At 36.3% G+C, this 25,782-nt stretch overlaps 1 protein-coding gene across 1 annotated transcript in view; it reads left to right on the top strand.

Annotated features, from left to right (window-relative positions):
* LOC150104499 (SEC14-like protein 2) overlaps positions 1-25,782 on the top strand; it is an 82,666-nt gene that overhangs the window by 55,796 nt on the left and 1,088 nt on the right. Inside the window, exons 15-20 of the mRNA XM_090395566.1 lie at positions 443-537; positions 3,062-3,140; positions 3,287-3,367; positions 11,986-12,072; positions 22,560-22,666; positions 22,805-23,111. Coding sequence (XP_090251692.1) covers positions 443-537; positions 3,062-3,140; positions 3,287-3,367; positions 11,986-12,072; positions 22,560-22,666; positions 22,805-23,111 — 756 coding nt within the window. The remainder of the gene's footprint in view (positions 1-442; positions 538-3,061; positions 3,141-3,286; positions 3,368-11,985; positions 12,073-22,559; positions 22,667-22,804; positions 23,112-25,782) is intronic.

Below are 25,782 nucleotides of genomic sequence, written 5' to 3'. Positions count from 1 at the left end.
CCTGCGACAGTAAAAATCATTCTGACATATTTTTTGTTAAGTTCCAAAACATTTAAACATCGTTTTTTTTTAACTTCTTTCTGATGTTTTTAATCTGATGGAAAACGCTCTTCACCTATGAACTTCTTGAGTAAGATTCTAACTCATTTCTACGGACAGTCAATATGCACTTAGTTAATCACTCCTAAATTAATGATGCAAATACTCAGTTTTGTCTTGCCCATAAAATAATTGCATCCTATTTTTTTTTAACAAAGTGATTGTTGTAATGGCTAAACGATAATGTAATTAAAGTTAAACTCATTTTTTGGTAATAATTATTAATTTTTAACATTGAGCCTGCATTTGTCAACAGTTAAGTCTCACATACTGAACTAAATTCAGTAATCATCTTAAAAATTTCAATACTTTGTCTTACTAATGCAATGAAAATTTCTTCCAGGAATCGTCAAATCTGTTCCTCTAAGAGATTACTTGAATTACTTCAATTATCAATTCGAAGTGGATTTGGATTTAATGAAACAACAGACAAAGAAAGTAAGTGCCCTCAACAAATAGGCTTAGTCATCAAAATTCATCTTTCAAGTATTGCAGGAATATTTCAGACACTTCAACGTGCTTTGTGCACGGTAACACCCTAGAGCAGTGGTTCTTAACCGGTGTTCCCCGGAACGCTTGTGTTCCGCTAACTGGTTACAAGTGTTCCGCCGGGGAAAGATGTCACATGACACAGTTCTGAGTGTAATTGGCTACTCTGAATAAAAATGTCGAGGGAATTATTTCCGTTATAACAGAACAATTAACTATATCGGAAGAAAAGATTTCAACTTACTTTCCTTCCTTAAATACACACAACTATGACTGGATGCGAAATCCATTTGGCACAGTTGATACACCGAGTTGTGAATTTTCTTTACGAGAAGAACAATTTCTTACCTTGTCAACGGATCGCACTCTGAAAGTGAAATTCTTTGAAATAACTTTTGAAGAATTTTGGATTTTTGTCCAAGCCGAATGTCCAACTCTCTCCACAAGGGCACTGAAACTTTTAGTACAATTTTCAACATCATATTTATGTGAGCTCGGTTTCTTAACCAATATAAAAACTAAAAACCGTGAAATAAACGCAATTAGACCTGACATTGCTGAATGGTCAAAAGCCAACAAGCTCAAGTATCACATTAAAAAAAATTCCATTTTTATGAAAGGCAATGCAGATCTTTTATGGTTAGTTTTATGATGCTAATGTTTTTGGTGTTCCCCAAATTTTTATTATTATCAAAAGTGTTCTGCGACTTTAAAGGTTAAGAACCACTGCCTTAGAGTGATGTCCGTTAACTGAAAAAATTGAAGTACTTGAGCGAATGATTACAAATGGTAACAACTGTAGAAAAACCTCCATTTTGTTTTGCTATTGGTGTATGCAATGACCATGAACTCAGGTTTGGAGGAGTATGCGCTTTTTCTGTGCCGAATGGTCAGACAAAATGACTGTATCTTTGGAGATTATCTAGAAATTAGCTATCATCTGTCCGTAATTCCTTCTGTAGCTCAATAACGCGTTATTCCTTTGTTGATGGGTCCCACCTGAAGTCAGTGGATTGAGGAGACCATCTATTGATGGCTTCACCTACCAATCATATGCTTGTCATATCGTATCCCATATGTCTGTTACCTTAACTCTCCAAATTCTTAGTATAAGTACTCGGTCTTTACCCAATTTTCAGTTTTCTTTTACATGTTAAATGGAATGTCAAATCTTTATTCCTATCTTCTGTATTCGGTCCCCGATCACGTCAGAAAAATATCTTCTGGTAAGTAGAAGAAACATTTATTGAATTCGTACTAAAGACGGTCTGTATAGACGGAAATATTCTGTGTACATGTTTAGGAACAGTTGCAGAACCATGGATGAAGGTGTCGACTTCTGCGAAGTCGGAACATTACAGAAACAAACGAAAAAAAACTTTTGAAGAGAAATAAAACGAACCTGGCCAGATGGCTTAATCTCAAGAAACTAAGGTAAATGACCCATCGGATTTCTCCACATGCATACGAAGACTTGCTTTCTGAAGTAGCACAAGGTGCGTCGACTGAGGAAAGGCATTTGATCAACATATTCAAATATAAAACTAGCTTCCTGAAATTCTAAAGATGAGAATTCCTCAGGATGGCATCAAATTCTCGGCCGTCCTTAGATGAGTCTCATAAACAAAAAATTAAAACGAATATGGTTTCCTTGTTGGAAGTCTTAACGGCATTTTCGAAACTTTAAAAGCAAATAATACATCAAATTAACTTCATTATTATAAGAAATATTTCCATTTTGATGTGGAGCATTATTTGATCATCGAATAAACTAATTCTTTTAGTTTTAAAGTTCATGCTGTCTGAAGCCTAAATCAAAATACCGGACTAAACATTCCATCAATCTGTTTTGTATTTCTTTTCGTACACAGGTGTAATGTTGAACCATGGTTTCACTTTATTCGAGTTTACTTTCCGAAATGTAGCCAGTTTCCAAACATCGGGAGCGCTCATTAGGTATACTAGATGGCTAGCCTAGGTGAGGATCAATTCATATTTTTAATTGAAACTGGCTGTAGCTGAGTCTGAGTAACTTCAATATTTTTAATTGTTTCATAAATAAAATTTATACATTTTTATTGATTCTCGAAGATTGTGTGCAAGATTAAAACTACGTTCAGTTGTATTTAAATATAAACTAACTCCATCTTTTTTTTTTTTAATGGAATTTCAACCAGAATATATTAAATGTGCAATGTGTTGGTGCCGTGAGGATGGAGAAATCCAGTTTTAGAAGCACCGGGATTTTATCAACACTCCAATAAGACATCGGTGGTCTCGCATCGAGTTTTATTAATCGCTAGCATTAAAGACATTAAGAAATTGTTTTTGCAGGTCAGGAGAGAGAAATCATGTTCATACCATACTTATTCCGATGCTTGCCCATAAATAACAAGAATTTTTATTTAAATTTATGCTAAACTAACATAATTAAATGTTCGTTTGAGTAATGGTTTTCACTTTTTTGTTCCAGTATGGAAAATTAGTGGACAAACACTCGTACATTTTGGATCATACAGACATTTATGTATTAGACTGGTGTAGGAAACAAGGTAAGAATAAATGAATGGCAATATTTTGATTCCAGTAATAACGAGCAGGCGTTTAATTCGTCTGCGATCAGATGTGAGATTTGCTTTTGAATTTTGAGATCTGTTTTTTAATGAATCTTAATTCCAGGTGTTTTTCTGTTTCCTAGCTGTTGAACTTCTTTACGAACTAGCCAAAATTTACGAGGCCAATTACCCTGAAACTCTCAAGAAAGTTTATTGTGTAAATGGTAAGTCTACGATGAAGAATCCCTTGATTAATTTGTGGTTTATCATTGAAGAAATTTGTGTTGTAAGAAAACTACCAAATGCTTTCCCCGATGAATTCTCCAAATCTTAACAAGCGAAGATTGCTGAAGTTGCGTCTTTCAGGTATTACTTGACCAACCCTGCACGTGCCATGATTGTCGTGCTCATGAGTACATATTAAACAGTTTACTTCAGATCAACTTCCATGATCTTTTCTTGTCAAACTGTCAGAAGGATCTACTGAAGAGTTTCGTCAATAGATCTTTGTGCATACCGTTTCGTTTTGTTTTTTTCCATTTTCTGTAAAAGAATGCTGTAAACAATCGTAGCACAAGTGCGGATAGATCCCCTCCACTGTAAACACACAATCAAAACGCAAAATCTGATGCTGTTCACCTTAAGCGGTGGATGGCGATGAAGACCTGCTTCATCAGGTCTTCAATGGTAGAAGTCTGAGTGATGCAGTTAAAGAAATCAAATTTCTGTCTTCCGCGCAAGTTCTATTCATTATTAAACAAAGGTAGATGGAGACTCGTTTGTTTTGTCGCATTTACAGAAGCTATTCAGACACAAATATAACCACGCTGTGTTTTTGCATTTGTTTCAAAGCCTCAAAAACTGTCAGTTACGACAAAAGTTTACAACGATTCTTCTTTTGACATGATATCACATATAGGAAATGACATAAGGATTGCTTGTACACAAATGTAAGAAGGATTCGAAATAAGAAATCTGAGTTTGTAGCATTGATTTTGACGATATGCTGAAAGATAATTGGTATAAGTCAAACTTAATTCTGAAGAGGATGTGAATGGAACGATACTACAGGAGAGGAAAGTGAAAAGAGGGGGAAGTGCTGTTAATGATCGGGGATGAATTGTGTCCACAAAGTGTGGAAGTTTGATAGTGCATGCACAGATTTTGAATCTGTATGGTGTGAAGTTCAAATTAACAGGTACGCATGTCTGATAGGATGCTGTTATAGGCCAGCAATACTGATTGTAAAATGCTTAGGCAAATTAGTTGGGCATGTAAAAAGACGATCCTGATGGGAGACTTCAATTACAACAATATAGGCTGGAAGGAGGAGAGAGTGTATGGGAACAAGAAGAGCGAATTCGTGGAATTTCGGAGAGAGAGAAGTATCTTTAAGCAGCACGTGATTGAAGCAACTAGAGGCTTTTAAATGTATATTTAAAAATGATTTTAAAGAATGCTGATGGTAGGGAGGTAACAGAATCAGTTGATATAGTTAAGTTACTGAGTGAGCACTTTGCAAGAATATATCATCCGGGTGCAGTATGAGAGGAGATTGGCTGCTCAGGCCAAGATTAATCCAGAAGATATTTTTGAAAATAGGACTGGTGGTGCGAGGACTAGGGGCCATGCATGGAAGCTGGGCAAGAATGTGGTTAACAAGGGTGTTAGAGCTAGGTTTTTTACTTGGAGAGTGGTGAACGAGTGGAATAAGCTGCCAGAGTTTGTGGTGGGTGCTACGACCGTGAATGAGGTCAAGGCAAGGTATGATAGATACTGTGTGAATGTCGAATAGTTGTTCTTGACATGATGTTAGGGCCTCCCTCGATGAGTCTGTCGACTCCTTGGAGTTGCCTGGAATAATAATAATAATTATTATTCCTGTTGTTTGCCATGCAGCAAAAAAAATTCCCTTAAATTAATCTTGGCGTGAGCAGCCAATCTCCTCTCATTCTGCACCTTTTCTTTCTTTACCATGTTCATCACCTTTCTAGCCTGCACTTTACACTCTTAATGGATCCATCAACGGTCTTATAACTCCTCCATTGCATTTTATTTTCCAGCACAGCTTGCTTGATTTCACTATCCATTCATTTCACTCCTACTCTTTCCTCCTTAACCTTAGGTATGCAGTCATACACTGCTTTTGTCAGATACTGCCTTGTGAGTTTCCATGAATTGTCAGCATCTTTTCCGTTCAGTTTATCTACCCAACGTACTGATGCTAACTGATTACAGAGCTTCCTATAATCACCTGCTTTATACTTCCACATGTATCAATTTTTGGCAGTGATATTTTCTTGTTTCATCACTTCCTAAACAATTACCTCATGATCACTCTCACCAACTGGCAGCAATGTCAACACGCTCATTAACAACATCTCGTGAAGTTATCACCAAATCCAAAACATTTAAAGCCTCTAGTTGCTTCAATCACGTGCTGCTTAAAGATACTTCTCTCTCCTAAAATTCCACGAAGTGGATAGTCATGGCAGCCGACTAACAGCTGCAAGGGATTGCAATTATTGAACGAGCACTTTTTCAGGGTATATCATACTGGTGTACATGATTCCGTGCAATATATAGGAAACAAGTATTAGAATTGGAAGTGAAAGAATCAGAGGTGTATCAGATGTTTGGGTTAGAGGTTGAATAAAGCTGTGGGAACAGATGACATATCACTTAGGGAATGTGCACCCCTTGAACCCCTGGTTTAATGAAAGTCTTGAAGTGTGTGGGGTTCCTAAGGAGTGGAAAGAAGGCAAAATAATACCACTCCATAAGCATGGTTCTAGGACACAAGTATCTAGTTATAGAGCAGTCTGTATAACTGCAGTTATAGTCAAGATTTTAGAGAGAGAAGAATAGAATACTGGATTGGGAGGATTTACTTGCATTTTATAAGGGAGCATCATGTGCAGTGATAATTCTTAGACTTTGCAAAATCCTATGATATACCACATAAGTTGGGTTAACAAGCTGCAGAGGATTCGAATAGATAGCATATTGGTTAGATGGATCGGAGATTGGCTCTCTGAACAATACCAGCAAGTTGCGTATGATGGAGCAGGGTCTGAAAAGTGAAGAGTAACCAATGGTGCCCCAGGGTTCTGTTCTTGGGTCCCTGCTGTTTAACTTGTTTGTAAACAATATATCATGTGGAGTGACTGGGGATCTTCAGTTGTTTGTTGCAAAATTAGGAAGAATTATAAGTACCAGTGCTGATGTTAATTACCTTCAGGAAGATTTGAATGGACTTTCAACTTGGACAAAGGAGTGAGGCTATAGTTTTAATATTAATTAGTTGGGGTACAAGCTGCGGAGGATAGAAATAGATATCATATTGATTTAGATGAACCGGAGACTGGCTCCTGAACAATACCAGCAAGTCCAAGGTATTTCATTTTGGAGTGCAGAAATATAAGGCTGTGTACTATATCGATGGTGCTGTACTGGAGGAAGTGGATGAGATTAGAGATTTGATAGTGATTGTTGACAGCAGACTAAAGTTTAGAGGGCATATTGCTAGTGTTGCAAAGTCTGCACATTGTAGTGCTGCTATGATAATAAACACTAACACGTAAGGAGGTAGTTGTGCCACAATATAAAGCACTGGTCAGACCACACTTGGACTATTGTGCTCATATCTGGTCACGTGGTTTGTATTGTGATGTGAAAACATTGAAGAGGGTCCAGAAAAGTTACCAAGACAATATCAGAACTTTGCCATGACATACTATTAAAATATTGGACCACTTTGTCCATATAACATAATAGCCAATAGATTCCTTTTTAGGAAATACTCATATGTGAATAGCTCGTCCTATGGCTGTACAATCCCACTCGAGGCTTGGCCTGCTGGATTTTGTTGCCTTCAAACGAACCTACCTCCACGGCCATACTTTCCCAATTTGGGCACTTACAATATATCTTGTCTAATGGCACTTATCCGTCTTGTTCCTGGTTTGTTCTTTCAATGGATATATTTTGAGCTGAATATATACAAAGAATAAAATGACTGCCTGGTTACTCCTGTTTATTCGATTCTGCAGAGGATCCTTAGCTTCTTTGGTTTAGACGAGCTGTTTGGTTGAAGATGCCCAATTCTTTCTATCACGAGAGGATGTTATATTAGGTGTTTACAATCAAGTAGTGAGTTAGCTCTCATACGGAGGGTAAAAGGATTTCCTTTGATTTTTCCCCTACGCAGTTTACAAACAAATACATCGGAACTTATAGATTTGTTTCACGAGATGGTTCCATCCCTTCCGTAAGGACCTCTAAGCGGTTTTATCATCATACGCTAAATAAATTCAATTTTGGATTTCTAACATCTCATTTGGTTGATTTGCTCCTAAATATTTCAATTGCTCCACTTTTTCTGTTCCAAGGTTTTCACACTTGAATTATCAATTTCTGATTCTGCCTGGTATTAATCGTTATTTTATCATCAAATTGTTGACATATATCCTCAGGGTATGTGCAGGATCTTATGATAGTACAACATGAAAAGTTACATCATTACTAACTTCCTATCAACAATTTTCCTGCAGATCAGCCTGTTATCTCTCAACATTCCACTACTACTATCAGATCTTATATTATCGTCTAAGGCACTTTGTACCTTATCAATCCACCTATATCTTGGTCTTCCTTTGGGTCTTTTTTTCTGTCAAACCTGGCAGAGAACACTTGTTTTGCTAATCTTTCCGTGCCCATTCTGTTTAAGTGACCATACCAGCTGAGATTAGCTCTGCTAACGCATTCCTAATATCCTCGTTTTTAATATGATATTGCCATTGATGCCATCTATTCACATCCCCGATCTTTCTCAGGACTCTCATATCTGCGGTCTCGTCTTTGGTCAAGTGTTTTACTTCTGACCCAGCTCTCAGATCCATAAGTTAAAACTGGTTTGAACACTGTCTTGTATACAGCTAATTTAGAGTTCCGACTAATTTCTCTCTTATTCCATATGAACTTATTCAATTGACTTCCCACCATACCAGCTTTGCTGATTCTGTTGTCTATTTCTATATTTAATTTACCATCTTCAGTAAAAATCGTGCCTAAGTAGCTGAAATGTTTTACTTGTTCCACAGGTTTTCCATTCAGGATTTGGTTGATATTTTCAACGTTCCTGCCTATTTTCATTGTCTTTTTAATGCTGATTTTCATACCAAATGTATTACAGCAGTTATTCAATTTGATCAGGGAATCCTGCAAACTTTTCCTGGATATATTTAGATATATAACATCTCCGTTTTTTTATAGCAGGTTTAATATCGCTTTACTTAATGTTACCTATTTCCTTCATGACGAATAACAGTGCAGATAATGTACACTCTTGTCGCATAGCTAACTTAATGTCAAACCACCTTCCTATACCTCCAATTCTAACTACTGACTTACAGTTAAAATAGAGTATGTATTGCTTGATATAATGTCCCATTTACACCATATAACTGGAACATTTTTTTAAAAAGCTCTCCCACTGAGCACCTTGTCATATGCCATTTCCACTTCTACAAACTTAAGTACAGATCCTTGTTATATTCCTATTTCTCAACTATTCATCTTAAAGTGAAAATCTGATCCTGATAACCTTTTTTGGCCTGAATCCAGCTTATTCTTCTCCAAGCTTCTGCACATTTTTTCTCAAGAATACTTGCATAACTCTTACCAGGAACACTCAGTAGAGAAATTTCTCTAATTCTCACATTTAGCTTTATCATTATTTCTTTTATAGATGGATAGTTTGAAATATTGCTAAATGAAACAGAAAACGACAGCATGTTGGTAGAAAAACATAACAGGAATGGCATCTGGAATACATGTTTGTACTTGAAGTAGCTATCACGAACCAGAAATGTGGAAAGGCAGCTTGAGTAGATGATATTCGATCATAAATGTTAAACGACGGTGGTATAGAAGTTTCATAGGCTACACATACATAATTCAGAAAGCCTGGTCAGAGTGTTGAGAGCTCTACTCCAATCATCTAGAACTCGAAAAATTCGCCCATTTCTTCGTTAGGCCCTTCTGTGGATCCACAAGCACAAATAAGTCTCATTTTTCAGTTTTCCATTCTGTGATAAGCCCACATCACTCTACTTGATATTACCTGCCATCTCAAGAAGATTATTCTGGCATTTAGTGTTGAATCCTGTAGCTACTCCCTGTTTTCCTTGACTGTAATTGTCTGAATATAACATTTTGTATTTCTAAGTTAAGGGGATAATAAATCCCCATTATTTTAAAGCCGGATACGAATCTCGAAGATCGAAATATAAGAGATCCGACTTTACAATAATGAGGGATTTATCCCCTTAACTTAATTTACGCCGCCGGAAAAAAAATGGCCTCTTGGCTCTTTATCGAACTTTGTATTTCTTTCTTAGAAAGATCTCACCAGTTTTTGTCACTTTTGTTTCAATCACTCCTATTATGTCTATCTGGTACTCATCGAGTGTTTCCCTGGTTCCATTGATGCTAATTACGTTGATAGTACCAACCTTGAGCTCTGTTGAGTTGGCGTTGGTTCCAGTAGCTGACTTTTCGCTATTCATCTGGTTCCCTGACGAAAATAACGGGGGCATTGTTTAACAGGGAGACGCCTCAGTTGGCATAAAATCCCATCATTATGTTTTGCTTGATTTTTAGCGTTATCTTTTGTGATAATTTTTCTAGTTCCAAATGTTTCTTGCTACTGGCAATGATCGGATAATACATTCCACCCGCACTTAAGTTAGAAAAATGATAGATATCTCTTTGTTTAATCATTGAATTATTGGAAAGGGATCTTTTAATAAATCATTATATATTTTAATCTGTCCTTATGAATTTTACATTTAATTTGGTAGTTCAAAGTGTAGCATCTAAGTATTTTCTCTATTCATGCTTTCATATGTTTTGAAGGTTCCCAGTTCTCACACTTGTATTGTCAATTTGCTGATTCCGCCTGGTATCAATTATTTTTACATCATTATACACACCTCCTGTAATTTGTACAAACTTTTCAATCTTATTTTTTTCTATTGGTCAGATCACTCTTTCCCCATTCTTTTGGGCATTTGCTTTTTCTTCTATGTAGTTAAGACAACTTTGGTATCTTGTCTTCTAGTTTCGTTCCTCCTGTTTTTAGCAACGATATAGGATTTTTTTTTATTTCTGGTGATTTCATTTTATAATTTTGAGATGCAGTAATAATCATGAAAATATTCCTCCATCTGCTTATTTTTTCATGTTTCCTTGTCCAATTGTACGTCTATCTTGCCAAGACATATCCTCGTTTTTAATTTGCTTAATTATGTTCTTGTAAGATTTATTACTAGCAATTTGCTTGATCGCATTCTTCATCACAACCTCTTTTTCTTTTGTAATTTTCGCATCCCCGAGTTTATTTTGCAATCTTCAGAATCCAACTTCTTTTTACATGTTTTGTTTTAACTTCGTCTTAACTTCTGCAAGCTAAACTTTAGTGCTCTTCCATTTCTTTCTGCAAGGATCAGCACCTATTTTTAATTTTGACCAGACAATCCTGTATTATCATCTTGAGCGTGGTTGGCCGAGTGGTTAGCCTATCTGCTCTCCAGCCAAAAGGCTGCAGGTTTGAATCCCACTGTGGGCATGGATGTTTGTGATTATCTGTGAAAATATTAGTGGTGGTAGATAGCGTTGGTGTAGATGAAGATAGTTGGAGTGGTGGAGACGGAGAGTTATAGAGTAGGTGCCATCCCTTGATGAGTCTCCTGGAGGTATTAACCTTACGTATTAATACCTCCTATCTATCTGAATCTAAAACTTTCCGTTCAGTGTGTGTACTATATATATGTTCGTTTCTCTTACCCATTCGTTCTTTCCGGTTTGAGACGTTAAGTATTTTTCTGAGAATGGATTGTCAGCCCTTTGCACAATCTCTAATTTAAATTCAGAAATCTGGTCCTCCAACCAGGAGGACCAGATTACTCAATTTAAATCCCCCAGAAATGGGGTGACCCAGCTATATCCCCCAGGCACTGGGGCGACGTGGTGCAAGGCTCCAGTATATTCGGAGCAGCCCTAAGAGACAAAGTTCCATGTCAAGGACTCCGTTCATCCGCCACCAGGAGAGACGCGCGTAGTAGGTTGTAGCTCCCAGGACATGTAGATTTAATGCACTTGAGATCGTACCATCTTCTGCGAATCTGTCCAGTTTCCAGCTCACTCAAGAGTAAAGAAAATACTTCTACGATCACTAAGCGGAAGATATAGTCAAAGATCCCGATTTCGGTTCGTGTTCGATTTGTTGATTGAATGCCCATCTTTGTAAAGATGGGAAGAGACCGTAACAGGCCACTAGGCCTGTTACTAGAAAGGAAGATTAAATTATTTCATATAATTATTCCCATATTACGTTTCTAAACACAATTGTTTTCTCTTCGATTGTTTCAATAAACTAGTTCATTTTTAGTTCTGCAAATCAAACTGCAGAATAACGATTTATCGATGATTGTCTGCCTTTCTATTCTTTAAAAGGGGTTCGAACTTTTTGTTTTAGCTTTAGTTTTAGCAAGCTGCTTGTTCATCTTTTATTGCAGCTGAATGCTTATTCGCGCCGGCTAAATGAGGGATTGAAGGGAATGAGGCAGACAACTGGTGTTAGTTGGTGTCCTTCATCCCAACCAGTACGGAAATAAAACGATTGAGAAAGTATATCGTCAATAAATTTCTTTTTCATATTTTCTTCGGTCACAGAAACAAATGTTACTAATTAACTGAAAAATCTATATTACAGCTTTTTAGAACAAAAAAAAAGTTTTGGTTTCTTTGAAGTGATTTGAGTTTTTCTTCTCTCCCGTAGTACCTTCGTCCTACAGCATCTTCTACAATATTTTGAAGGTGATCATACCTGGCACAGTTTTTCAGAAGTTTCAGTTTTACTCGGCAGGTAAGAAAATTTTTATGAATACATTCTATTTAGGAACCACCATCATGACGAACAAACAAGAAAAGATAATGTCGTCTCTTAATGGCATACTGCGGTTGTATGTTCGTCACGAAGGTGGATTTACTGCAACTTTTATAGACAAAGTGAGGTTTTGTGCATGGTGGTGGTGGGGGTAACGAGGGGGTTATCCTTCGATAACCCCCTCCCGGATGTCTCTTGATATTTTTTTTTCTTCATGAAAATGCAGCACGACCCACTATATACAGAGTAGTAATCGATAATACATTCTTTAGCGAGATGAGACGCATTTCATATCGATCAATAAGTCCACACTCGCAATATATTAAGTTCAAAATGGTTGCGCAACCATCATGCCTTGATGTAACTGCTTTTAAGCAACGTCTTTCTTAATGCTGCCCAATGGCCTCATGCAACTGTTTTCGTCAGTTCTTCTTTTCCCATTTACTTTTTATGCATATTTACTTGTTATAATCATTAAATTCCTGCCATGTACCCTCAAGGGGTGTACAGGATATGATAGTATTAAATGAAAAATTTACATCATTACTAACTTCCTATCTACAATTTTCCTCCAAATTAGTCTGTTACTTGTCAAGACTCCAACATTATCAGATCTTATATTTCTATCGTCTAAGGCACTTTGTACCGTATCAATCCACCTACATCTTGGTCTTCCTCTGGGTCGTTTTGCTGCCAACCTGGCTGAGAACACTTGCTTTGCTAATCTTTCCTTGCCCATTCTGTTTAAGTGACCATACCAGCTGAGATTAGCTCTGCTAACACATTTCTGGATGCTGACAATGTCAAGTTCTTTCCTAATATCCTCGTTTCTAATAAGATATTGCGATTGATATCATCTGTTCACGCCTCTAATCTTTCTCAAGACTCTCATATCTGCAGTCTCTGGTCTTTGGTTAACCCAGCTCTCAGATCCATAAGTTAAAACTGGTTTGAACACTGTCTTGTATACAGCTAATTAGTGTTCCGACTAATTTCTCTCTCATTCCATATGAATTTACTCAGTTGACTTCCTACCATTTCCAGCTAAAATGTTTTACATATCCCACAAGTTCTCCATTCACAACACAGTTGACATTTTCAATGATTCTGCCTATTTTCATTGTCTTTGTCTTTTTATTGCTGACCTTCATACCATATCTATTACAACAGCTATTCAATTTAGTCAGAGAATCTTGCAGACTTGTACTGGATTTATTTAAACGTATAACATCATCTGCATCAAGCAAAGAGTTGACATTAACATCTCCAATTTTGATATCAGGTTTAATACCTCTTTCCTTCATAATGTGATCCATATAGATAATGAATAACAAAGGGGATAATGTACATCCTTGTCTCACACCAGATTTAACATTAAACCATCTTCCTGTACTTCCTTCGATTCTAACTGCTGACTTACAACTCAAATAAAGACTAAGTATTGCTTGATATAGTGCCCCATTCACACCATATAACTGCAGCGTATTGAATAGCTTCTCTCTTGGCACCTTATCATATGCCTTTTCCAGATCGACAAAACATAAACACAGCTCTTAGTTGAGAAATCACGGGAATATAACAATCTATTGTAAAGTGAAAATCTGATCCTGACAGCTTCTATTTGGCCTGAATCCAGCTTGTTCTTCACTAAGTTTTTCTTCCACAATTCTTATCAACCGTTTCTCAAGTATACTTGGCATAAATCTTACCAGGAACACTCAGTAGGGAAATACCTCTGTAATTCTCACATGCAGTTTTATTTCCCTTTTTATATATGGGTACTATGAGAGCTCTACTCCAATCATCGGAATTCATACCTCTGTCCAGGCTTTCTGAACTATGCAGTGCAGCCACTGTAAGACTCTTATACCACCATACTTCAGCATTTCTGGTCGAATATCATCTACTCCTGCTGCCTTTCCACATTTCAAGCCTTTGATCGCTTTTTTCTACTTCAAGTATGGATATGTATTCCTGACTGCATGCTTATTGAGTGTTTTTTACCACTGTGCTGTCAAGTGGCGCGCTCAGGATTTAACCTTTGGGGGGGAGGGGCCGAGTTGAGTAGACGTTTTGCGAATACCCACTACACATCGCATACGACCTATAACTAAGCATCTGCAGTGATCGCTAATTCATGAGTAGCACACAACATACATAAAAAAAAAAGAATTTTAATTAGGAAAAGATTTTTGGAAATTTTTCTAGTGTTTTTTCCTTTTCTTTGGGGGGTTCCCGGGCCCCTTATCCCCCCCCCTCTGGGTGCGCCACTGGTGCTGTCATCACTGCTTGTTTCATTTAGCAGTTTTTCAAAGTAATTACTCCATACTTCAAGGATATCTTTTTCTCCCGTTTTCATGTCACCTTTATCATCTCTAATTCCTTTAAAGCACTCTTTCCTCCATTCTTAAGCTTCAACAACCTCCAGAATATTTTACCACCTTCTTGATATTTATTTTCTATATTCTTACCAAAGTCTTCAAATGACTTTTATTTAGCTAGTTTTGCACAGTGTTCAGCTTTCTTACATTTGTCCAGTGGCGGCCCGTGAAGTTTTAAGTGGGGATGCTGCCTATACAAAATAATTTAAAAACATTTTTTTCCCTAATTAGTAACCAATTTATTAATAAATAAATATAATTTTATTTATTAATAAATAATAAATTTGTTACTGATTAGGAAAAAAAAGAATTTTTTAAATTATTTTGTAATAGGCAGCACCCCCAGTTAAAACTTCACAGCCCGCCGCTGCATTTGTCTCTGTATTCTCTAAGAGCACGAGCTGACTTATTTGACAGGAACTTTTGATATGCTTTCTTCTTTTCCTTCACTGCCTCTTTAACTTCCTGTGTCCACCAGGGAGTTTTGATTTTTCTATCCTTGCAGACAACCTCACCACATGCCGCTCTGGCTGAATCAATCAGGGTTTTCTTCAGGGTTGCCACTGAATCTCCAAGGTTTGATTCCGTTTCTCATATTCTTTTCATTTTTTATTGAATAATGTTTGTATATATGGTGTGCAGTTTACATCTGGAAGTTTCTCAACCTTTATTCGCTTTAAAACTTTTTTTACATAGTGTCCTGCACCAGGGAGAAAACGTCACTATCAACAATAACATAGTCAATGTAACTTTTCTTATTCCTTGCCTCTTCTCTCCCTCTGAATTTGTGCACATTTTTATGTTGGAACATGGTGTTAGTAATAACCAGTCAATGTCCTGAGCAGAAATCCAACAGATATTTGCCATTATTATTAGCTTTGCTCTTTTCTCCAAATTTTTCCAAAATATTTTTGTGTCTGACAATCGTATCCTACTCTGCTATTCAGATCCTCAACAAGGACAACTTTTCCTTTTTTTATTGTCAGTTGCTTTCTCTTTTTTTCTGTGGGACCATAGGCACAAATAAGTCTCTCATTGTCCAGTTCCCCATTCTAAGATTTGTCCCCATCAATCTACTTGAGACTGACTGCCATTCAAGAAGATTAGTTTCGTGTTTTGTGTTCAGTAGTATAGCTACTCCTTCTTTTCCTTGATTGTCATTGCCCGAATATAACATTTTGTATTTATTGCCTAAGAAAGATCTCACCAGTTTGTCTTTTTTTTGTTTGATGTCAATCTTGTACTTATCCAATTCCTCAGCTAGCTCCATTTCTTTGATATTCAGGCTTTTTATGTTGATAGTACCGATCTTCAACCCTGATGTTTTGAGGATTTGTTCCAGAGCTGACTTTTCGCGGTTTTCCCCCTGGCGAAAATAACGGGGATCGTATTTAGTCGGGCGACGTCCTAGCTGGCACGTAATTCTGGCATGTTGTAAATCATTTTATTTGTGATTTAAGCCAATAAGAATACAATTTGGTCGGCTATATTCCAAATATATTTACTTGTGTAATAATTGAATCTTTTTTATAATCAGAGGTTGGAAAATTTCTTCATTTTTATTAAATTTTTTTAGCTGTTTTGTGAGAAATATAATTTCTGGTGTATTCCTTTTTCACCTTCTTATGACCTACGTTCGTTTCCAGATCAAATAATTTAGACGCGACATCATGTAGGCTGATTCCTAGTCTGATTTTTGTGCTAGGGATGAATGCAGTATATTTATTATGCCATCGACTTTAAAATATCAGAATTTAAATTTATCTTTCATTGTCACATGATAAATTACAACCTCTGTTTCTGAAACTATTATTATTACGGGAAACTCCAAGGAGTCCTCAGATTCATCGAGGGAGATCCTAAACATATCAAGAACAACTATTCGACATTCGCACAGTATCGATCATAACTTTGCTTTGAATTCATTCACAGTCATGGCACCCACAACAAACTCTGGCAGCTTATTCCACTCATTCACCACTCTCCAAGTAAAAAAAACCTAATTCTAACACCCTTGCTAACTACACTCTTCCTGAGTTTCCATGGATGTCCCCTAGTTCTCCCACAACCAGACCTCTTCTGAAAATTTTCCTCTGAATTAATCTTGTAAAAACCCTTAAGTAATTTGAATGTCTCAATCATATCACCCCTTTTCGACCTATCAACCAATTTCTGTAACCCACAGATCTTCAACCTGTTCTCGTAAGGTTCATTCCATAGACCAGCAACCATCTTGGTCACTCACCTCTGGATCCTCTTCACCTCCTCCCCATCAAGAAGAAACCCAGGGGCTAAATCTGGGGTCTTATCAAGGCTCGATACAGAGGAACAATAACTTGCTTGTCTGCTCATCAAAGTATTCTTCAGTAACCAAGTATTTCCTTGAATATTTTGTGTATCACTGCTGTGTTTTCTCTTTTGAAAGCCATTATCGTTTTTCTTCACTTTAGATATCATTGGTATTCTGAGATTTCATTTAATAATTATACTAATCTTTTTTAAATCATCTTCTGTTGTAGCTGATAGTTTCTTTTATTTGTGGATTTACTTGTGTCCCCAATGGGCTGTGCTATTTCGAGATTGCATACTAAACGTGTATATGAGGAAGTACATCCATAGATGTTTGATTGCTAATTTATTTGCTATATATACACAAATCTGCTCATATTTTAAATTCGTATCTGTATTTTATTCTTCTGGTAGTTTGCCTTCTACAACATTGTTTCATTTCTCTTTTAACATAAGCGTATATTTTATGCCCTGAATTTAGTAGATTTATTTACCTCTAATTTAATTTTAAAGAACTGAGAAGCTACACTGCCTCTGCTTGGCGAAAGTGTAATGTGATCAAGACTACATGATCACATTACGTGGTCATGTAGTCTTGACCCGGAAGAATGCCAGATATGCGGAATTTTCCATTACTAACGGATCTATGTGGAATTACAAAGCAGGCGAGTATGACAAGCTTGAGTCGGCTTTCAGCTGAGCAATGGCATCGGAACTTCAAGGGAAGAGATGTTGGTACATGGGAGGTGTCAAGGGGTATTTGAAGAAAGCAGTATCACGCTATGTACCCAGTGTCAGAAGGATAAATCAGGTGGGTATTATTATGGGTGATTAACATCATTAAGTAAGGGTTGCAAAGAAACTTGTGGAGGAAATATAAAGAAAATGATGAGCGGTACAGAGCACAAGAAAGAAGAGTGACCTTTTATGGTCAGGAGGCTTGGGGGTGATTGAGGACTGAGAGTTGAAGTTTAGGTCCATATTGGGAAGGAAGCCAAAACATCACATTACGTGGTTATTGAAGAAACACTGACAAGCAGGGAGGGAGGGAGGGAGAGAGGTTATTGTTGCTTATAAAAGCTTTAATGAAACCACTTCTGGCCTATTGCACAAAGATCTGAATTCCGGGGGCCAAATTCCCTATGAGAATAGAATGATGGTGTGCGCAGGCTTCAAAATAAATCCTGAAGAGTTCTTTCGCTATGGGGAAAGTAAAAGAAGGGACGACTTCAAAAGGTGCTCATGATATTAGTGCAATTTTTCGAATATCAAAGCACTTTAAAAAGTGCTTCAATAGGCGAAAAAGAGAACACGTGATAGAAGCATAAGTTTTAAAAGGGGTTTTATAGGATTGACACAGAAGACTTGTCTGTACATGGCAGGAAGGGAGAAAACAAGAGGATCGCCTGCAGAAACTGACTGTAAGAGTGTTAAAGTAGATTTTTTTGTTTGGAAGGTTGCGAATGGTTGCAAGAGGTGCTTGTAAATGCTTCGTCAGTGAATGAGTTTAAGAAGATGATAGCGTTGTGTGAATAATAGATCTCTCGCGATGTGTCTTCTGACACCATGGGGATAACCTTCATAATACTTGCTCTATAATTGTTGCAGTCATTTTCATTTCCTTTTGTTTATAAATTTAGTATAAATAGCTCTTTTTTTAATTCCAAACCTTAAGAATTTCGATAGCCATTCATTAAATTATCTGCATTTTAGCTCCGTATTTATTTTGTAATCTTTTAGTTTATTTTCCAGTTCTAACATTGCGATAATTCAATGTTTGGTTATCATCAATCCAGAGATTTTGAAAGTAGTTTCCTCACCTCTGTCTACATTTTTATATTTTTTTTTGTTCGTGTATTTTGTTGCTTCGGAATATTTATAGTTCTTTAAAAATTGTTCGACCTCTTTTATTTCTGTCAATTAAATTTGAAGTCAAGCATTCTCCTAGATAATTAAAACCGTTAACTTGTTCTATAATTTCCTGATTATCTGCATATCCCCTGGGCGCGGGGAAGATCTTCCTATTTTTGTTGTTTTATTTGGATTTATATCCATATGACAATTTTTGCAGTTTTTATCGAATTTTCCAAGTTGGAGATTTATGTTGTAATTGCTACGTCGTCTGTGTAGGCGTGGTTGATCTCTTTTGTTGGATGCAGTGCTTCTTGTAAGAAAATGTTAAAATCCCATGGGGACGGTGAGCATCCTTGAATAACTACTCATATCATTTCAAGTTTTTTTAGTAGATAAATGACTATTGCCCTTGTATTGATAGTAGTTTGGTCAATGTTGACCTCTTTTAAGCCAGCTTGTTCTTCTATTAGCTGTTCATAATATTATCTAGTTTTGTATTATTTTTACGAAGATTTTATAAGAAAGGGAAATCGGCCTTAGAATGTTTTTCATATCTTTATGTATTGGCAAAAAAATCTTTCCCATTTCCCAATCATTTGGGAGAGTACCTGTGAAAAGAATATTATTGAAAAGTTTGGTTAGTTGTTTATTTAGATCAGTTCAGCCATTGTTATAGAGCTCTGAGAGTATTTCGTAAGTTCCATTTGATGATTATCAGGGTATTTTTAATTGGTACTTGAAATCTTGGCATCTTGGTCTGTTTTTTTTTTTTTACATATCGAAATAAGTTTTTCTCTGATGGAATCAGATGCTAGATTAAAATGAGCAAAACATCAATATCTTCAAATTTTGTGTTGAGAATCTTTCATGGTGAGAGGCGAGGTGTAGCACGACGTAAATGCACTCCAGTATATTTGCACACTTTATCTTTCAGCCAATCTATTTTTGCATTTCGGCACATCCTGTCTAGTTGGTTTTTGTAGGCTTATGTAATATATTCTATTTTGGCCATTATTTAGTTTATTCATATGTTCTCTAGACTGCCTTTTCTGCTCCCATAATCTCGTTATCTAGTGTGTTTTGTTTTCGTTAATGGCTCGGCTCTGCTGGTTTTGTTTTCCATAAAGTTCCATTCATTTCAAGCATTACCTTTTTTTTTCTTGTTTTGTTTGTCCTTTCTTCATACATCGATATCTCATTTTACATTTTAAGTGTTAAAAGTACTGTTAAAGAAGTTTGAAATTTTTATCCGACTTTGCCAGCACTACTAAGGGCTTGAAATTCAAAACAGGATTTCGGGTTTTCGAATTGAGTCTGGTGAGTATATCACAGGATCCATTATTTCTCGTGCACAACCAGCCTGAAATTTTCTTCCATGAAAAGATTTATCATAATAGTACTTAAGATATTTTTTTCAGTTAGCTAGTTGAAAATTGACTAACTTCTCATGTCTTCGAACATCTTCCATTCTCTTCACCTCTGTGTACCAACGATTCTGTATGCAAGGTGTTAAAGATTCTTCCGATACCTTTATGGTGGAAGGCTTTAGAAGACATTAAAATCCAATGGTCCGTGTGAAGGGGTGCTTTGTCTTCATCTGTGTAGGAGTTGGACGAGAAGAATGATGTTAGAAGATCGGCGCCATCTTTTGGTAATGTTGCAATATCAACATTTGGATGACGAGGAGGTAGAATCGCAGATAGCCGTTACTTTCAATGGCTTTTGCTTGGAGCTAGACGGTACGATTCCCATTAGCACAGGTGGCAAGTTTTCTACATATTAGTATAGTTTTATTTTTTGACAATTCTGCGGTTCTCATTGTAAGCCGTGAATGAAGTGAGGTTTTAGTCTCAAGTCATTCTCAATAAGCTTTTTTTTTTCCTTGGGCCACCCTGGCACTTAAAAAAAAAAAAAAAACATTGCTTGGATACAGAATAAGAATTTTGAATAGAAATCAATGAAAACCTGCCTAATGCAATGCGGATAATTTCCGTAAAAATGGTAAGCGCATGGATCCAAAGAATAGAAACTGGAGCCTAACCACGGGAAGGAATGATAGCAAGGTTACAAAATGAAAAAAAAAAAAATCCAGGAGATTGCAATCTGAAATACACATCAATACTTAAGGTAGAAAAAGTCGTCAAAAACCTGAAATGTGAAAAGACAGCTGGAGTGGATGATACTGGACCACGAATGCTACTTAAATATATGGACGTGTGAAAGTTTTTTGGTTACAGTGGATGCACTGCATAATTCATGGTGAAGCTAATGAAAAAATAAAACAGTTCGGCTCTTTCGGCACAGTTTTTAATGAAGATGGCAAATTAAATACGAAACAGATAAAGGAATTAGCGATGCTGCTACAGAATGAAATCAACGGAGGAAATTTATGTGGAATGTGAGAGAAATTTAGTCAAAGCACTCAACTAGCTGTATGTAGCGATCCGAGAGCGGGGTTAGAAATAAAACATTTGATCAAAGACTGAAGACCCCCAGATATAAGTTCTAAAAAAGATTGGAGAAACAAAACAGATGGCAGAATTATTAAAAGGTGGATATTAAGAAGGAATTTGAGAGAAAATGTGTGAGAGTAAAGCTAACTCAAATAATATCGTAGCTTAAATAGGATAGGAGAGAAAAGATAGCATACGAAGTGTTTTTGTTGGGATCGTAGGAATAAAAAAACTCGGGAAGGCCAAGGTCTAAATAGATTGATACAGTAAGAAGTGCCTTAGAACAGCACTTCCCAAACTCTGCGCCGCGGCCCTTGGGGCCGTGAAATAATGAAAACAAAAAGTTTAAAATGTTTTAAGACTAAGTAGTTTTTTTTTTATCTTAAAAGAAACGTATTTAACTTTTATTATTTTTTTTTTGTTATTTTTTATATTTTCATGTAAATAATCACACATTGCTGTTGGTTCACAAATTTTGCTTCCTGCGTATTTCGGCGCTTAATGAATATTAGTAAATACATGCTTATTAATATTACTTTCGTTTCAAAGGTATTGATAAGAAGCACAAAAAAGCTTACAAACGCAAAACCTTGAATATAAATTCAATAAATATTATAATGTCTGTATTACGATTTTTTTGTTTTTTCGATGGGGGGGTCGTGAAATATTTTAATTTTTCCAAAGGGGTCTTTACATAAGTTTGGGAAGCACTGCCTTAGAAGACATATAAGATTGATAGTGGATTCCTGACAGATAATCGATTAATTTGGAGGAAATACTGTTACCAATGGTGTAATTTTCCATGTAATGCTTTTTCTTCTGTTTAAACGAGAGATTGAAATTGCCTTTTGGGCTTTAAACCGATACAGAAATGTTAATACGGAAAAATATGAAAAAAAAAATGACAACTTGATCGTTTTTGTTTCTGCTAGGGAGAAACAGCTTACATTGATTTTAATTTAATCAAATGATATCTAAGCTGTATAGTTTTCAGGAAATGATAATACCCATTATCAATCTTTAGCATGATAGGTTTGGTGTTGTACTACTTTTAAAACCTTAAAGCACATTCAAGTCCATAAGTCGAATTGTATCAGTGCTTTTGGCTAAAGATTCCTGGCCCTTTGGTTCTCATCAGATAAAAATCCGAAATACATCCGAGTAACTTTAGTGTATAGGCTGAGTATTTTCCAAGTGAACTGTGGATCGCCCGAATTTCATTTAAGATTCCCACACAAATTATGTCCATAATGGATTATGAGAAACGTGAAGTAATATTCGATGCACACTAATTGAGGAACTGGACAGCAGTGGAGGGTCTTCACTCACCCATTTATGAATAGACAAATTAAATGGAATCGTAACAAAATCCTAACCAACCAGTTTTCCGAGTTGTAAGGCTTCCTTCCATTGTTTTAGCCAATATAATCACGTATTTAATAAGCTATAGTGCTATGTTTGGTATTAAAGTTTTTTCTCTAATTTCCAGATAAATCCAAAGAAGTGCTACTAGAAGACATCGACCCTGAGATATTGCCAGCATATCTTGGTGGCAGTAGACTAGATTCCAGTGGAGATACATTCTGCTCTGCGTTGGTACGCATTGCTTTCATTAAAAATAAGTTTGTATAATAGAAAGAACTTAAACAGTCTCATATATTCACTGGTATGATAATTCCATCACTAACCAAAATGTTTTCACTGCACTGATTATTCCAACTGTCTTTCTCTCAGATGGGAAAAGGAGATAAAATACCAGAAAGTTTTTTCCTCCAGAATGTGAAGATGAAGAACTTCCGCAGTCCAGAGATGACTCACATCATCGTCCCGAACAGGTCTGTCTTCCCAGTTCTGTTGGCTGTGGACGAGCCAGGCACGCTGCTCTACTGGGAGTTCCAGACCATCGATAAGGATATCGGATTCGGTCTCTTCTTCAAAGAAGACATCGACCACGATAATGAAAAGATAATCGGAACAAAGCGGTACGACTGCATTACCGGTCCAGAGAAAGGAGAATATTACTGCAAAAAAGCTGGATCGTGTAAGTTTTTATGGAGTTTTAAATTAAATTGCAGTGTACTTTAAGCAATAATCTACCACCACTTACTCCATCTCTTTTAGGATGTTAAGGTACTCTCTTAATATTGCTGTGAAATACCCATTCTTTCATGCATCTTCTTACATAAAGGTAGATTGATTTTTAAATATGCTGGAGTCGAGAAATAATTTTGATCTGCAATTGTAACTGCGTCAAGTTCATGCGGTAATTTTTTTATAGCCATCCGAAGTAAAATTATAAATTTGAAGGTTACTCTTATCATTCAGTTAGGTTAAAACATATTAGGTGGGATGCATTTTTGTCCCAAGGCCGTTAAGATTTTGTTCCTCAATCTACCGAAACCTCGAGTGAAACTGCATATCTCGCCTACCTTTTCATCGGATTAATTTTTACTACCCGCAAACGCATGCTATTTCTAATGAAGTATCACTCAGACAAAATCTAACCCGTCCATTTTTGATGGCATTGTCCTAACTTGAATGGATGTCCTCTCCCTTCCGTTCATAAAATTAAAAAAAAATCATTTTCACTTCCTAGTACTACAGTCCACAAATCCTCAATCTCTCCTTTTCATCCTCATCGATACATCTGTAACACCTCGAAAACTAGGTGAATATTTGTGAGTGAAGGTTTCTGTGGTTTAGAAGTTCATAAGGCATATTCCGGTAATTGGACCACATTTTTTAATAAGCTATATAAAGCACAATGAATTAATAAAAGACCCGACAAGTTTAGTAGGTCGTTTGACTTACATCTTCAGGGATAAAAGGTTACTTAAAGTTAAAACAACAAAAAAGAGATTAACAGTTCATACTACACAGTTGTAGCCGTCTGACTGTTTATAAAATTAAAAATCAGAATGCAGATTCAAAGCAGTGCTGAGTTTAAACAATGCTGGATGATGCCACGTTCTGTTGTTCACGTTCATAATGTCCGAGGTCTGACTGAGGTATTTTTTATTAAAGCTGACCAAACTTGGTGGAGAATTAATCCTTGATTTTTATTGCATTATGTTGGTATTTTAAGCATGTGTGCAGCTTCTTTAAATTTCCTTATATGTAACAGTTTTTTTCTATGTTCGACATGTTTATTTTCTGCCAGAGTACATTGTGGCAGGTCGAAGTGGTGTGGAAAGCTAGACCTGATTTGTGTTCTCTTCTGTTTTGTACATCCTTTTGGTGTTCGTTCATGCGAATTTTCCCAGATCTTCCTGTCTGTCCTACATAGCAGATGCCGCAAGAACAAATTTTATAAACACCTGGTTTTTTAAAGGATGATGAGGAGATTTCGGGGGATATAGAAATCTTGAAATTTTTCCAGTGGCAGAAAGGCTACTTTGATGTTATATTAAGTAATTTAGTCATCTTGTCTGTAACATTCTTGATATGTGGAAGCGTGATGGCGTTTTTAAAGTCTCGTTTTTGTGGGATACTTGTAGGAGGTGTGTGGAGGATTTTTTTCATAGTCTTGGGTTCATAACCATTTTTGTTTATCTGTGTTAAATATTCCAATTCTTCATTTCTCTGTGCTCGAAATATTATAAGCTCTGTCCCTCAGGGTTTTTATTAACCTATTTTTTGCGAAGGGTGGTGGTGTGAGGCCGCATTAAGAATTCTTCCTGTGTTGGTAGGTTTTCTATATATTGAGAAAGAAATTTTATTATCTTTTTCATTGACTTCTAATAGGATGTCAAGAAAAAGAAGTTCCCCTTGTTCTTAAGTAAATTTTATATTCTTAGTAAATTATTCAGGTAATCTTTGAAAGCAACGAGTTCATCTGTAGTTCCTAGCCATATGATGAATATATCGTCTACATAGCGTAGCCATATTTTTGGTTTTTTGAAAATTGTTTAAAGCATCATATTAAAAATTTTCCATAAATAGGTTAGCTAAAGCCGGAGAGAGGGAAGAGCCCATAGCCAGTGCTTCTTTTTGTTCCCAAAATTTGTTTTGATACATGAAAAAAGTATTATTTATACAATGTTTATAAAGATCTACGATGTCCGGAGGAAAGAGGTCTTAAAGGAGATCCGCAGTTTTGCTTCTTGGAACATTTGTAAACAGGTTGATAACGTCCAAACTTGCTGAGATGTCTGAAGGTCCAATGTAAATATTTTTTACTTTTTCAATAAAATGTGTACTGTTCTTGATGAAAGATGTTTTTCCTGTGAGATAAAATTTATTTATCTAATTTAGCAAAACATCTCATGTTAGTGAGATGTTTTGCTAAATTAGAGGTCGGAGAGTCTCTTCCATCCACGATTGCTCTTAAGGGAATACCTATCTTATGTATTTTTGGTACACCATAAATTCTTGTACCTAATGGGTGTTTTGATTGTACAGGGTTCTTCAGTCCAATTAGGCATCTTCTTAATTAGATCATTGGTTGTATTGTGAGCTTGCCATGTGGAGTCACTTGTTGCTTGAAGAAGTTGTCTCACAACAGTTCAATAAATGCATTTTCATTCCTCTTGTGAGATTCTACTGCTGCCCAGTCAATATTTGGATAATTAAAGTCTCCCATTATGATTTATTTACGTACTCATCTTTTCTATTTGACGCATTTCTTCTCACTTGCAGCCGATCCACCAGGTCTGTAACAACACCCCACTATCTAATTGATCTTCTTAGATTCAAACTCACTGCCACATGAA

Source organism: Typopeltis vanoorti, chromosome 7, assembly GCF_054136105.1.
Source record: "Typopeltis vanoorti isolate ZY-2024b chromosome 7, IOZ_Tvanoo_1.0, whole genome shotgun sequence".
Classification (NCBI taxonomy): domain Eukaryota; kingdom Metazoa; phylum Arthropoda; class Arachnida; order Uropygi; family Thelyphonidae; genus Typopeltis; species Typopeltis vanoorti.
Note: the sequence above shows the minus strand (reverse complement) of the source record. Positions and strands in the feature narration are given on the sequence as shown.